Raw genomic sequence first — 15,991 nt, 5'->3', positions numbered from 1 at the left:
TTGCTTTCGGGAATGTTAATGACTCAAATAAAATAAAAAATAAAAATAAAATGTTAGATTTTTATGGTTAGACTGGTTAGAATAAAAAATAAATTCAGTGACCTCCCTGAAATTTAGAAGAAGCAAAGGAAAAACCCACGGGAGACTCAGAGATATGAGTTAAACAAACAAAAGTAAAAACAATAAAAAATGCTTCAACAGGAAATAAGATGATTCTGCGAAGATGTCATCGAGGGACACCCACTGAATATGTTTGTAGGTCGTGTTGTCATGGAAACTGGAAAAAAGTCAGAAGCGGGTTCAGGAGAGGGAAAATCATTTTACAAGGATGCAGTTTTGCAGAATGTGGCAACATTCTAAAGAGAGTAGAAATAATTTTCAAAGCTTAAGCTTCGTGGCATGAGTGTTACAGAGTATCAGTGCATGGCTTCTCATACATAGTAGCATGCTTTGGAACTCTGTAAAGGAGTAGTGTGAGAAGTGCAAATGGGCCTAGGTTTTTCCTACTTGGGTAAAGGGATCCCTGTTTGTGATGCCAGCTGGTTGGCTGTCTATCTTACCCATGTAACAGTTTTTGATTATTTTGTGCCAGATACCACTTTAGCACCTGGGCATATATGTAAAAAGAAAACTTTCCTGCTTCTGTTTTACTTCCATCCAATATGTTAGACAGGGTTCAGTTAGAGGAGCCAAACCACTCTGAGTATTATGGGATAAGGGATTTTCCTGTAGGAAAAAGAACTGGATTGTAGGAGAAGATGGAGAAGTAAGAGTCTGAGAGGAGAAGCTGAGGCTCAGAGAAAGGTCATCAACGCGCCTTTGTGAAAGCCAGCCTGGTCTGGGTGCTCAGATGGGGACTTGGGAGTCTGGGAACCCGGGCACTTCCAACTGCAGGGTGGGCCTGCAGAGGAGAGCTGGTGTGTCGCTGCATGTGGTGGTGGCGGCCGTGGACTTGGCCAGCAGGCTGGTGGTCAGGAAGAGAGCTGGTGGCTGGGTGAGAGAGAGCAGGGATGCTCTGGAACCTCTGCATCTGCCCCCTGCGCTGCATTTCCACCTTCTAGTCTGCACCAGAAGATGGGAGGGGCTGGTGTGGCAGAAAGGTTCAGAATCTGCATAAGGAATGTTTAATCACATGCTCAAGAACAGAGCCTCAGTGGATAAGGGAGCTGGCATTTTTAAAATTTTGTTTCTATTCAGGATGGACTCTGCCTAATTTTTTTCCCAATGGATTCACATCAACCCGTGTCACTAGATTAGATCATCACACTGGACCCAGACCATGTGCTCTATCCATGGCAAACTGTGTAATTGTTCACTTGAATTTCTAAAGCCATACGATTAGAGAGTCTTACTTAAAGTCATTCTGGACTTAGAGGAATATCATCGTGTTTGTTAAACATGTGGGGATCGAGTATACACAGGGCTTTGTAAATCCAGTATCACCTACCATCCATTGTCAATTTGTCTTGTAGTTCTCCTACCAAACTTACCCATGTGCCCTTTGATCTTTTCCACGTAAATGCAGAGTCTTTCTTTTTCTCTCAAAAATCGGTGTCTTTGACACTGAACGGTCATTTTCAGCCAGGGCCCAGTGGGAGGCACAGGGTCTCTCCTAGTCACTCTGGCCACGTGCCTGTATGTCCGAGCGCCGCTGTGGCCACTCAGATGCTTCTTGGTAGGTTGTGGTCACTACTTACTGGTGCTGAGTTTTTTTTATACCCCTTCCATTAAAAAATTTCTATCCCCACTTCTCACTCCCCTGCTTTTCAAAATTTTTCTCTTAATAGCGAAAAGACAAGCTACGGGAACACATGCAAAGAATGCATAATCCTGAGCGGGAGGCCAAGAAAGCGGACCGCATCAGCCGCTCCAAGACATTCAAGCCCCGTATCACATCCACTGACTACGACAGCTTCACGTTCAAGTGCCGCCTGTGTATGATGGGCTTCCGGAGACGAGGCATGCTGGTCAGTGCCCGGCGGCTCTGGGTTCCGCCCGTCGTCCTCTACTCTGTCCATTTCTGTTTCCTGGTGACAGCCCTCGTATCACATTCCGCACAGATTTTTCCGTGGGTTTTGTCAGTGGCCAGGGGGAAAGCCGGGGCAGACAGTTCCCGATTTGTTCTCTCCTCCCCAGTCTCCGTTCGTCCTCCTTCGCCACGGTTCATTGGGAGAGGTCTATAGCTATCACTTTCCATTACCAGTTTTGTTTTGCTTTACCCTTCTCAGTCTCTGGTCTCACTGTGTTTTAGTTCCCTCTTCTCATTTGTGTTCCTGAACATACTTTCTCGTGGGGTCTCTGCCTTCTCCCCGACTGTTTCCTTAATGTCTCTCTTTTCTGGGTAGGAAACAGCAACGGGAGGAAATTTTTCACCAAAGCAGGCTGGAGCCAGGTTAGCTGAAACATCAGGGCAGCCAGAGTAAGCGTGTCCTAGAGTAACTAACATAGTTTTGTTATAATGCTGATGAGATGCCAAGAGGAACTTAATTCTTATTCCTGTCCATTAGCCTGCGGTCAAATTGGTTTTGTTACACGTTGTTTTGCTTAAAGTCACAGAACCTACTGACAATGTTAAGTGAGGACTTTGTATTTCTACAAGGAGCCGAAGTCGTGGAGCATTATTTAAACTGCAGGCCCTTACTTTTTATCTCATTCAGGGTCCCCTCTAAGGCTAGGGCACGAAATAATGACAGGCCGGTTTGCGTCCGGAGAGTTCGCCAAAGAAATTGCTGCTTCGTAACTTTCCTTTTCCCAACAGCCGTTCTTTCATCAAAGACTACCAGTGGGCTCCGCAGGGACCCAGTGCCCTTCAGTAACTTGCTGAGTTCCTGTTGACACTGGCTGTGCTTGCCTTGCCGGCAGGTGGGCCTGGCACTGCGGCTCTGGCCAGAGGCCTTCTTGTCTGGGGCACCAGTCAGAGAACGTCAGCTTCCAGCCGTCCCTGCCAGAGACGTTCCCTTGGCTTCTGTTCCTGACGGGGTCTCTTTTTCTCTTTCTCTTTTTGTTCTCTTTAGGTAAACCACTTATCAAAGAGGCACCCAGACATGAAGATAGAAGAGGTGCCAGAGCTAACTCTACCCATCATAAAACCCAACCGTGATTACTTTTGTCAGTACTGTGATAAGGTAAACGGAGACTACCCTCGGCAGGGCGTCTCAGCGGGAGCCCCGCCGAAGCCGTCTGTCTGCGCGCAGAACAGTGTGCTAGGGCCTCGCAGTTACTCTCCGCAGATGCTTCCCTGTCTCTCAGTATGTTTCCATCCCGACGAGAAAGGGCTAGAAGTGTAGCCTCGTGTTGAGCCATCATTTTTTCTTCAGAGTTAGTTGACTTGGTTTTACTTGTTGTTCATTCTCCCTGTGATTTTTATTATAAAAGAACGGTCTTATTACCAAGAGCTGAGTACATGGATTCATTTAAAATTTCTCAGCACCCAGTTTGTAAGACATATGATGGAGTTTGGATTTCTAGAAGACCGAGTAGGAAGTGAAAAAGTTTTGTGGTGGAGTACTCCATTGGTACTATTTCATTCTTTATTTTTGTTCAGTTACAAAAATGACAGAGTACAACCTGTTTATTGTTTCATTGTTTCCTTACACAAGGTAGCTATGTCAGCTTAAGTGTAAGAATTTTTTTAAGCGTAGATTCACCACTACAGGTACTCGTTGCTGTTAGACTTTTCATTTTGGAAGGTGCCTTGGCATCTGGTAGTCAACTATTAATATAGACATCATAGGAGGGCTTCCTCCTTCCTAAAGGAGGCCCTGGCCTTAGAAATGGTTCTCTCTCTGTGACTGTGTATCCACCTCTTAAACTCTAGGGTAAAAGCTATTTTTACCACTGCTATCGTAGAGATACAAATTCAGGGAATATGCCTGGCATATCTAGATGAAGTTCTTATTCTATTCTAATATGTGTTACATCCTTATATCTCTCACTAGATCTGTTTATTGGGGGCTACATGGTATCTATTTCATCTTGGGCTACACTCATCTCTTCCTCCTTTCCTTGTAATTGGAAAGGAACAGGAAATTGTTAGATGGTTTGCTTTAAGCAGGAAAGTGGAATCGTGTACTGCTGTCATGGCAAAGCATTTGAATTTGTAGGTTTATAAAAGTGCCAGCAAGAGGAAAGCCCACATTCTGAAGAACCATCCCGGGGCTGAGCTCCCACCGAGCATTCGGAAACTGCGTCCTGCGGGCCCTGGAGAACCCGACCCCATGCTGAGCACCCACACCCAGCTCACTGGCACAATAGCCACCCCTCCTGTATGCTGCCCACACTGCTCCAAACAGTACAGCAGCAAGGTAAGGGACGGCGTCTAAGGCCATGATTTTAGGAACCTTGAGAGAAGGTGCCTTCTGCCAGATGCTCTGATGGCTCCTGACTTGACAGGGGGGCTGACAGGGGTGCTAAGGAGCTGTTTCCTGGGGACAGGCTAGGAAGAGCCTGTGGCAGGCTCTCCCCAGAATGAGCACCGTGTGGTGGCCTGAGTGCGTGACTGGGTTCCTCGTTTCTCGGCCCGCCTGCTGAGGGTCTCCTGTGGGCACAGCCCATGCTCAGGGCTCACAAGCTCAAGCTTCCAGATTTACTGGATGGGAACTCAAGTGATGGTTCTTGAAAAGGGGGTCGTTGTGGCTGGGGGTGTTGTGATTGGCTGCTGCAGGTGTTGGCGGGACTAGGGGGTGCTGGGGGTGGCGGTATTCCTACCTTGCCTGATGGTGTGGGGTCACGTGATTCTTTAATTTCTCTTCAGCCTCGTCTTTTTCCCCCTTTCGTAGCATTGTGCCACTTTCGGAAGGGCAGAGTCAGCATCGCTCTGGCCTTTTTTTAAATGGATAACATAAGAGACTTTAGGAACCTTTGGAGGGTTTGCATGTGAGAAAGACTGAAAATGAGTAATTCCAGTAATTATCCCTGGTTTTTGCCATACTTTTTCAGACCAAGATGGTACAACACATTCGAAAGAAGCACCCAGAGTATGCCCAGCTCCCTAACGCTTTGCACACCCCCCTGACAACAGCTGTGATCAGTGCTACTCCTGCCGTTTTAACCACAGACAGCACCACGGGAGAGACTGTGGTGGTAAGTGAGGGCCTGGTAAGCACACCGCGTCACCTTCAGTGCTCTGCATGCCTTTCAATGCCAAAGCCAGGTCTGTCTTGTTATTTAATTGGCTGCAAATGTAGCCCATTGTGCTCATGATGCTTATGATTAGGTCTCCTCTATGAAAGGGGTAGCAAGAAATTTTCAGTGCTGAACTTCCGGTCAAGATGGCAGCATAGGCAGAGATAGTTCTCCTCTTTACACAACCACGTCAAAATTACAACTAAAATAGAACAGCCACCACTCAGAACCATCAGAAATTACATTGAATGGAAGTCTGACCACTATGGAATTAAAGAAACCACATCCACCCGGACTGGTAGGAGGAGCAAAGATGTGCAAAGGGCTGGTCCCTCATCCTTGTGTGGTGGATAAAAATTCAGGAGGGATATCTCAGGAACGAGGAGTCCCACTCTAACACCAGGCACCCCAGCCCAGGGTTCCAGTGTCAGGAAGATAAGTCTCCATAACTTCTGGCTGCAAAAATCAATGGGGATTGAGTTGGTGGAAGAGACTGCTGGAGCCCCAAGCAGTTTCTCTTAAAGAACCCACACACAGACTCACCTACTCAGACTCACTCCCTCTGAGTTCGAGCACCAGAATAGCAGCTTGAAAGGCACCAGTGGTATACAGGGAGAGACTGAAGTGTCTGGCATCAAGGCAAGCAGAGGCCATTGTCCCTTTTCTAAACCCTCTCTGAAGAGAGTCGGGAAGCACGCACCATATCTGAGACTTCATCAACCTGGCTAACACTGTCTTGGCTCATGCTTCACAACTTCCTAAATCCTCTCAAACAAGCAACAGCTGGCCTCAGCCACAGGCCTGGCCCTAGCAGTAGCCAGCCTAGATTCACAGCTTTGCCTGGGAATCTCCAAGCCCAGCACAAGTGTCAGCCATCGCAGACTGCTTTACAGATCAGGCAGGGTGCCCCAGGCAAAATACAGGTGGGGGCTGACCTTGGCCTGCACTAACTGGGAAACCCCAGGGCCAGTATACCCAGTGGACGGCAACAGACCATGTCGGAGCACACCACCCTGCCCCTGCACAGCTGACCCTCCATGGACAGCAGAGGTTGGTGGTAAGTGGTCATAGCCAGTTCTTACAGCTGACTGGCCTGGGCAAATCCCTCCCATTGAACTACTAACAGCAGCCAAGCCTCAACTACAAGCAGAAGGTATACTTAGCCCTCACAAAGGGCGCACCTTGAGTACCCATCTTGGGTGATAGGGGAGGCTGTGCCACTGGACCCTTCAGGACACCTACTACATTAGGCCACACTACCAAGACATGGAGTTAAAGCAGCTCTACCTAATACACAGAAACAAACACAGGGAGGCTGCCAAAATGAGGAGACAAAGAAACATGGCCCAAATGAAAGAACAGATCAAATCTCCAGAAAACGAGCTAAAGAAAATGGAGGTAAGCAATCCATCAGATGCAGAGTTCAAAACACTGGTTTTAAGTATGCTTGAGGAACTTAGTGAGGACCTCAGCAGCATAAAAAAAGATCCAGTCAGAAATGAAGGATACATTAATTGAAACAAAGAACAATTTAACAGTAGAGTGGATGAAGCCAAGAATCAAATCAATGATTTCGAACATAAGGAAGCGAAAAGCAACCAATCAGTACAACAAGAAGAAAAAAGAATCCAAAAAAATGAGGATAGTATAAAGCAGCCTCTGGGACAACTTCAAGAAATCCAACATTTGCATCATAGAGGTACCAGAAGGAGAAGAGAAAGAGCAAGAAATTGGAAATCTATTTGAAAAAATAGTGAAAGAAAACTTCCCTAATTTGGTGAAGGAAATAGACATGCAAGTCCAGGAAGCACACAGAGTCCCAAACAAGATGGATGCAAAGAGGACCACACCAAGACACACCATAAGTAAAATGCCAAAGGTTAAAGATAAAGAAACTATCTGAAAGCAGCAAGAGAAAAGCAGTTTGTTACCTACAGGGGAGTTACCATAAGACCGTCAGCTGATTTCCCAAAAGAAACTTTGCAGGTTAGAAGGGATTGGCAAGAAATATTCAAAGTCATGAAAAGCAGGGACCTACAGCCAAGACTGCTCTTCCCAGCAAAGCTATCATTTAGTATGGAAGGGCAGATAAAGAGCTTCCCAGACAAGAAAAAGCGAAAGGAGTTCATCATCACCAAACCATTATTATATGAAATGTTAAAAGGGCTTGTTTCAGAAAAAGAAGATAAAAACGGCGAACAATAAAATGGCAAAAAATATAAATCTATCAACAATTAAATCTAAAAAACAAACTAAGCAAACAAGTACAGAGACAGAATTATGGATACAGAGAGTGTTTTGATGGTTGCCAGATGGGAGGGGGGTTTGGGGGAGTGGGTGAAAAGGTGAGGAGATTAAGAGGTATAAATAGGTCGTTACAGAATAGCCATGGGGATGTAAAGTATAGTATAGGAAATGGAGTAGAACTTATATGCATGACCCACAGACATGAACAATGGTGGGGGAATTGCCTGAGAGAGTGGGGGATGCGGGGTAGAGGGGGGGCAAAGGGGTAAAAATTAGGACATAGCATAATCCATAAAATATAATTAAAAAAAGAAATTCCCAGTGCTGCTCATTGGCTGCAAGACTGCTGGAACCTTGAGGCTGACTCTGTGGGGCCTGACAGACAGGAAGATAGGGATATATAGGTCATCTTCCGACATCTCCTCATTTTGGAATTTTTTCCATCTGAGCTCAGGGCTAATTTGTAAGTTCCATGACGCACCAGTGATACAAATTCAATTTCTGTAGGATTTAAGAGCACTGAGCTAATGTGTTATCAACCAATGTGTTTTGTGTGGACTTTGTAGACAACAGACCTGCTGACTCAAGCCATGACAGAACTGTCCCAGACCCTAACTACAGACTACCGGACGCCGCAAGGGGACTACCAGAGGGTGCAGTACATCCCCGTGTCGCAGTCCACATCTGGTCTTCAGCAGCCTCAGCACATTCAGCTTCAAGTGGTGCAAGTGGCCCCGGTACTGGACTGCGCTCGTTTCCCTTCCCCTACCTGAATGCCCTATCATCACCAGCGGATAGGGCACCGAGGGTAACCAAAGTAGCCGGCTGTCAGAGCCAGCCTGGGACCCTACCTACCGACGCCGTGTGCTTCTGTGTGTGAATTCTGAGTCTAAGGCGTCATAGAACTTCCCTGCCACGGCCTACAGAGGGCTCTGGACTTAGTAGCGCCAGAGATTTCTGTGTAGAGTAGTCACGGGAGTTCAGGCTCCAGCACGTACCGTAGCGGTGCTGCTGCAGGGCTGTCCCCGTGCAGACCCTTTCTGAGCCTCTTCTGAGTCCTCACCCCTGATCACCCAGGTTCGTTACATGGTGAGGAGCCAGACTGATAAGCCCTTACCTGGGCATCAAATGGCTTACATCAGTGGGAGGTTGTAAAGAATCATATTGAACCAATCTTTGAGTATCAGTTAGTACCTTATTACATAGACCAGCGATTTTCAACCGGTGTGCTACAAGCATTTTTAAAACATGCAGTACCAGGCTACTTCGTCAGGGGCACTGACCTCTTTTCCCTGAGACTGTCAAATAAAAAATGGCAGCAGCCAACGCAACACTAGCCGTCTGGTGTGAATGAATCAAAATTACACCTATGTTTTGTCAGATCGGCAAAATAAACATTTTTTGGTGTGCCACAGAATTTTAGTAATGAGTTTATGTGTGCCATGAGATGAAAAAGGTTGAAAATCGCTGCTGTAGGTGTGTAACTGTGTTCCTCTACCAGGCAATCAGTAGCTCGTTCTTGCTGATCAGGCAGTGGGAAGAACGCGCCCCCCAGAACTCGGTTTCATTTAATTATGCCCAGCAGGTGTCCTGCAGGCCCCGCTGAACAGAGCTGTTGCTTTGGGATAATTTGGGGTCTGAAAACTGCACACTTACACCAGAGCAGGAGACCGGAAGTTGCATGGCCCTGACCTTTATCTCGCCTTTCTTACGGGAGGGCTCTTAGTTTTAGGCGTGGGAGGAGCCCGCGACTCCCTGGACTTGCCCTGTAACGTGACGCGTGCGCACGTGGTCCTGGGAAAGGGTTATTACTTGGCCCGGCTTTCCAAGGTGTCTGTGATACATGAAAGGTTAGGAGCCACTGTTCTGGTGGGTTAATAGTGCCAGGCTGTAAGCAAATTCTCTTCTTTGATATCTTTTAACTCATAAAGAGTAGGTCAATAAATTTAGTTGAAATTTAAGAGAAAAAGATCTTCAATTCCTGAGTTTCTCACGCTGCTTATTATCAAAAGCTATATTTCTTTCGGTTCCTTCTCTTTCAGAATTTAATAGTGTTAGCGGCTTATGTTTTATGAGCTTAATTTTAAAAACTGTCTTTCTCTCCAATGTGTGCCAGCTTGGCTTAGGGGTGAGCTCTCTGGGAGGAAGCGTTGGATCTCAACTTCTCTCTCTTCTTGTATTTCTGTCAGGATATTGGGTTAAGCCAATCCTTTTTCTCTGGAAAGATTTCCCTTCACCTCCATCAGAATGTGTTTGTTTTTTCCCGCCCTCCAGGCCACCTCCCCTCACCAGTCCCAGCAGTCCACCGTGGATGTGGGCCAGCTCCATGACCCTCAGACCTACACCCAGCACGCCATCCAGGTGCAGCACATCCAGGTCACCGAGCCTGCCGCCGCAGCCGCGTCGTCCTCACAGGTACACGGCTCTGTAAACTGCTCACAGAGGTTAATGTGGCCTCAGGTGAAGAGTTAATGAGTGAAGAGACAGTATCTTCAGACCTAGTCTCCTCCACTATTGAAATGATGTTGCTTGTTTTGGACCTTAATTCTTCTGTTGGTAATGGACACACACTAAGTGATTGGCTTCTATCCAAATGGAGCCCTGTGATATGATGTCCTAGAGACAGCACTGTCTTTGCTTCCTGTTCTTAAAGGCCGGGCAATAGTTTGCAATTGCTAAGTTGTTTCTATAATTTTGCAACAGTGACTTTGAGGAGTATTATTTGTTTGTATGATTGAGTCTGTTTTTTAAGACAGCTTAGCTAGATCCATTCAAAAAAACTTACTAAATCCTTATTGTTCGCATGAAACTTTCCTAGGTCTTGTCCTCAAGGAGCTTAGAGTCTAGTAGGGAGACAGCGCAAATGTGCAAGTAAGAGGATGTGAAGTGAAGGTGTTGTACCGTGGAGGTGCTTGCAGGCCCACCCTGACAGTCACAGGTTCCAGGGCAAGGGCGCGAATGACAACCCACACACCATGTGTTGGAGTACTTATGAGTCTTGAATCAAGCTAACCAACCATTAACTAAAATATGTTCTATCTTCCAACTTGACACACGTACTTTTACAATGACAAAGTTGGGAAATACAGGTAAAGTAACAGTTGATACTGAATAACATGGTGCATGGATGGTGCCAATTCAAAGCTAGTTGTATGTCCTACCAAACACCGTGGATGGCACTAGCAGCTGCCAGCTCTCACGAGAAGAAGCTGGGAGGAAGGCTTTCTCCCTCTTTTGCCAGCTCTGCGCCCTTCCAGTTGCTGTGGAGATGCTGGGGCACACATGTACATTCTCTACTTTCCTGTTTATTGGGGGCAGGCGTGGTAGACAGGGGGCCGTGCTGCCGGCCACCCGACTGCCACCCTCCTCTCCCAGTGTGAGGTTTCTCACTCCCTCTCCCAGTGCAGGCAGCCTCTCTCCCCAGGGGCCCCAGGTTTCCCACCCCTACTAGCAGCACACTTTTAAGTCTCTCAAAGAAACCTGAGGCTTGAGAGCCAGGAGGTTCCCTGCACTGTTCCTTGTTGGACTCTGATGGCACAGGGACCACCTCCCCAGGGCTGCTCCCCCTTTCTTCTCACCCAGGCTCTGTCCTGCACCTCCCAGGGCCCCATGTACCCACAGACACCCTGACCCACATGCCAGCTTTGCACCCCTGAAAATGGTGATCCTGTGGTTGTCCACACCCCTGCAAATGGTGATCCTGCGGCTGCCCCCTAGGTTTTGGGGGCCCAAATGCCTTAGAGGGGCCCATATCCAGAAGCCAGGGCCCACAGCCAGGGCCCACTCCCAGTGGAGTACAGACCCAAGGAAGAGGCTTGTAAAGGCCCTGAAGTGGGTGCAGGGAATGGAGGCTGTGGACCCGAAAGTGAGGCCTGGAAGGGGACACACATTCCAGGTGGCACATTCTTTGGCCTCGTAGGAGGAAGAGAAGGTTCTCAGGCACAACCAGAGAAGGGCCAACCGAGATCCCTGCAGAGATCACTCATGCCTGGGTCTGAGAGCCCTGTGGACATATGGCCAAGTCCTGGGACTTCAGAAGGTTATGGTCAGCAGGGAATCAAGGACAGTTTTGTAGAAGTGGTGTTTGAGTCAGGCATTTGACCTGGTTGTTGGGGAAGGCATTATGATTTGCACATGGCCTCATTTGCATGAGGACACAGAGATGGGGAATTGTGGCATATTTACAGAAAACTGTTTAGGTTAGTAACGGGAAATGAGGCTTGGGGGAAAGGTTGGGAAGGTGGGTTGGCGCTGGAGTCTGGCAGGTGTGAATGGCCCGGGAGCTCGGGCTTCATCCTGGCGGCAGGGGCAGCCTCTGCACGGTGCTCACATGCACCCCGTGCTTCTCTCCGCCGACTGTGGGGCTGTGGGACCCTTTGATGGAGGCTGTGACTCAGTTTGTGTTACACGCTAGCTTTGTGGCACAGGTAAGTTGGTAGCTTCTCAATCATTTAAGTTCATGTAACACAGATAATTTGTATTTACCTTCATATAACTTCTAATAAGCTTACTGAAATCAATTTTTTGGATACCCTTGGAGATAATCCTTTGAAGACTAAGTAGGATTTTATTGTTATGATTACTTTTCATTAATTCTGTTTGTATTTCAAATATTATTATTTTAGCAGCGGTACTTTGAATATTGTAATTTTTAGCCTGATTTTCTTCAGTTATTTGTGAGTCTTAACTATATTGGGCATTCGTAATTCTCTGCTCTTGCTTGCTCTTTCTCTCTAGGTAGCCGGGCAGCCTCTGAGCCCCTCGGCCCAGCAGTCTCAGCAGGGCCTCAGCCCCTCCCACATCCAGGGCGCTGCATCCACGCAAGGCCAGGCTCTGCAGCCGCAGCAGAGCGCCTCTGTGCAGCACACGTACCTACCCAACACCTGGAATTCCTTCCGTGGCTACTGTAAGAAATACGGGGGTGACGCTGCAGGTCATGGGTGGGGAACCTGCAGCCATAGGCCATCGTTCCCTCAGCGTTAGGATGGGTTTTCTAGATTAAAGTATCAGTGACCATTTGCTTCGCGCTGTAGTGCACGTACTTGAATCGGTTTCATGACAGAATTCAAGGCAGCACTCGAGAGCCGCCCAGTTTGCAGACTTTAGGGACGTTGCTGGAGGAAGCGTAGGCAGGGGGTGTACATGGTGGAATAGATGGATGTAGGATATGTAGATAGTATTGATTCGTCTCTTCCACCGATATTTAGTGAATGCCTGTATACCAGTCAGTGTGCTAGACCCCGGGTGTACAAAAGATTAATGTTCACATCATTAATACCGCACGATAACAGTGTCAGCCAGCTTTCATTAAGCTCTTACTGTGTGCCAGGGAAGCTTCTAAACACCTGTATACATGCTCAGTATTCACAACAACCTGTGGGGTGCGTACACTGGTTATTTGTCTTTTACAGATAAGGTATTTAGGCACCGAGTAACTTGTCTGAAGAACACGACTTGTGAATGGAGGTTTGGAACCCAAGCGGTCTGGCTCCAGAGCTTACACTTAACCACCCCGTTGCGCTGCCTCTCCTAAGGAGGTGGTCCTTGGCTCAAAAAGATCATTAGCTAGTAGAGAGAGAGAGAGATACGAGCAGTTGCTTTCAAAGCCCAGAGGTCAGTGCTACAGAAGCAGTAAAATCTGGCTGCTAAAGATCAGACTAGGTAACAGGCTTGGGGATGAGCTGAACAGTGTGAGCCCTTTATGACTGAAGATGAGGAAGGAACAGGAATAGAGGTAACAGACCTCAGTGGTAGGAAAGAGGAGGAGCAGGGGCTGAGAAGGTAGGAAGGCCAGCGGTGGTCTCCCCCTGCTTTTGCATGGGGCGGGGCGTGGGGTTTGTCTCTGTTGTGGTTGAGCTTTGGCTAGGTTATATAGGTCTGGCTAGGAGTTAGGCTCCAGCTCTTCCATTTCGTTATTTTTCCAGTGTATTCTCTGAAATGTTGGTGGGCCCAGTGAGGGCTGGGTCTAGTCATGGTAAATACCCGTAGAGTCCTGATAAATAGACAGACACTTAACACTCAGTGTAATTGCTATGGGAGAAATGTGAACTGAGGAACACAGTCATGGGGATCATAGTATGAGCTAGCATTCTAAACTGAAGGAAAGATTCTAGAACTGAGACTTTTTATTAGGAAAAAATCTTGGAATATACAAAAATAGAACAGTGTGATGGATGACCCGGGCCCATTCATTATCGTTACCAACTCAAGGCCAACTGTGTCTCCTTTGAGCCCCACAACTCCAGTACCGTGACTGCATCTAAAAATAAATGACAGTAATCTTTTAATACCATCAAATATCCAGTCAGTGCTCATATTTCTGTGATTGTCTCATACATTTTTTCAATAGTTGGTTTATTCATACTGGGTTCCAAATAAGGGTCAAACATTGCAATTGATTATGTCTTTTGAGTTGCAACACGTGTGTTGAAGAAACTGGGTCATCGGTACTATAGAGTTTTCCCCATTCCCACATTTCTCAAAATCCCACATGGATGTTGCTGTTGGCGCCCCTAGCTTATCATTTAAGATGCTTTCTTGTGTCCCTTTCACTCGCTGTAGGCTAGCAGTTCCATCTAGAGGCTCAGTGGGAGTCAGGTTCAGTTTCTCCCCGAGACTTCGTAGCTGGCGGTGTGTGCTTCCACCAGGAGGCACACAGTGTTTGGTTGCCTCTTTTGCCTTTGGTCCACTATTTCTTTAAGGATTGCAAAGTTATCATTGTCTGGTTCTATGTTTTTATACACTGATTAGCTAGAAAACTCCACTGAAGAACATGATTTTACTGTAATGACCAGGTTACTCTGACATAGAGTTTGTACGGGAATGGTGGAATGACAGCTTTAAGCACCTGGCTCCTCTCCTTTCTTTACCAATTTTCAAAATCGTGAGTGGTTTCCTAGGATGAGGCAAGGGACCAATGAGGGCTATGTGTGTGTGTCTTAGTACTGCCACGCACTCAGGACTTTCAGCACATCTGACGTGTCTCAGACCATGGCAGTGGTCATCCTTAGTGATGCTCAGGGTGTCCCGTCTTTAGCTAATAGGAGCATCTTCGGGTTGGCTCCTGTGTTTTTTCCTACATGACCCTGTAGTCTTCTATAGCATCTTGCGTGCTGGTGTGACACCATGTTCTAGGTTCATATGCTATGTTTTCTGCCCCAGCTCTAGAATCAGCCATTTTCCCAGGAAGCTTCTGGTCCCTAAGTACAAAAATATTATTTAGAGACTCAACTGGGTGCTTTGGTGAACTTTGTTTTTAATTTGCCCTAATAAGACTGGTGGTGAAATAAAACTCAAGTTAGGTCAATCTGTGGTTGCTAGGCAATAGTGGATTCTTCGTGCCACTAATTCTAATGTGAATATAAAAGATAAAAATATTAAACTAACAGGTAAGTTTTTGTATCTTACTTCAATGTTTTAAAACCTTGTTGAATGTCTGTCTTTATGGGTATTCAGAAGCTGCATTTGAGGGAGACACATGGATTGTTTTTGATATTTGGTAACTCTCCTAACCTCATGTGACCAGTTCTTACCAGAGATGCTTTTATTACGCCAAGAAATCACATCATCACAGGACCCTCCCAGCAAACAAACCCACGACTGTGTCTCAGTGGGGAATGCGGTCACTGGTCTACAACTCGTATTAAAATCTGAGACCGCTGAAATGGGCTTATTTCCTGTTTTTCAGCATCTGAAATCCAAATGATGACACTTCCGCCAGGACAGTTTGTGATTACCGATAGTGGTGTGGCCACTCCTGTCACCACTGGCCAAGTGAAGGCCGTCACTCCGGTAAGCCGTGCTGCTCGCGAGGGTTTTCCTGTCCACCCCACTGCACCCGTCTGCCCTCCCCTGCCTTCTCCCCAGCTGCCGACGTCGGAGTGAGAAGCGCCTCCCCTGTGTGCCCATAACAACTCGCGGAGCTATATTATATCCCTTATTGCAGTTTATTTTAATTATTGGTTTACCGTCTGTCTTTTCCCCGTCGATGATGAATTTCTTGAAAGCTGGGTCATCTTGTCTTTATCTCTCTATTCTCAGTGCCTTGCATAGGAGGCTGGGCTATAGTAAATGCTCGATAAATACCCATCCATGAATAACTATAGTGAACCTCCTGGGTCCATATACATATAAATTTGTAATTGATCACCTTTTTATGTGCTTCTTGGAATGTATGTGAGTCTTCACTACTGTTGGTTATCAACTTGGGTTGGGCGAGAATGGCAGAACCAAACTGTTAGGGGCTCCTTCAAACCACTTTAAACAGTTCAGCTACCCCAAGGTGAGGAACATTACCATACATCATTTTACGATATTTAGGTTAGGCAGGTCAATGTGGAGTATAACTGCAGCCTCTGTTTTTATCTTCCCTGGTTCCTTCTGACCTGCCTCTGTGTTATTAGGAGACAGAGTATGTGAATTTAAGTGAAAATTACTCTTAAGTGGATGGGAATATCAGGATGTTCCCAGGGGAAGATTGTTTCACAAGAGGCTTCAAAGAGTACCAGGCGAGCCTGGTGGTGTCAAAACCTGACTTTTTCCCCCAAGGCATACTGAGAGCTCATTTTTTAGCATCCAAACTCATATTAACTAGATTTGGAGCTATGTGTATGTCCTGAAT

At 46.8% G+C, this 15,991-nt stretch overlaps 1 protein-coding gene across 5 annotated transcripts in view; it reads left to right on the top strand.

The window, feature by feature from the left end:
- PRDM10 (PR/SET domain 10) overlaps positions 1-15,991 on the top strand; it is an 86,677-nt gene that overhangs the window by 66,070 nt on the left and 4,616 nt on the right. For all 5 annotated transcript variants that reach the window (XR_008427359.2, XM_024557281.4, XM_053928604.1 and 2 more), the window contains 8 exons: positions 1,788-1,967; positions 3,015-3,125; positions 4,104-4,304; positions 4,939-5,082; positions 7,938-8,108; positions 9,646-9,786; positions 12,109-12,277; positions 15,059-15,162. Coding sequence is in view for 4 of the 5 variants with exons in the window: in XM_024557281.4 (XP_024413049.2) it covers positions 1,788-1,967; positions 3,015-3,125; positions 4,104-4,304; positions 4,939-5,082; positions 7,938-8,108; positions 9,646-9,786; positions 12,109-12,277; positions 15,059-15,162 (1,221 nt within the window). In the remaining variant the exon portion in view is untranslated. The remainder of the gene's footprint in view (positions 1-1,787; positions 1,968-3,014; positions 3,126-4,103; positions 4,305-4,938; positions 5,083-7,937; positions 8,109-9,645; positions 9,787-12,108; positions 12,278-15,058; positions 15,163-15,991) is intronic.

Source organism: Desmodus rotundus, chromosome 7 (genome assembly GCF_022682495.2).
Source record: "Desmodus rotundus isolate HL8 chromosome 7, HLdesRot8A.1, whole genome shotgun sequence".
Lineage (NCBI taxonomy): Eukaryota > Metazoa > Chordata > Mammalia > Chiroptera > Phyllostomidae > Desmodus > Desmodus rotundus.
Note: the sequence above shows the minus strand (reverse complement) of the source record. Positions and strands in the feature narration are given on the sequence as shown.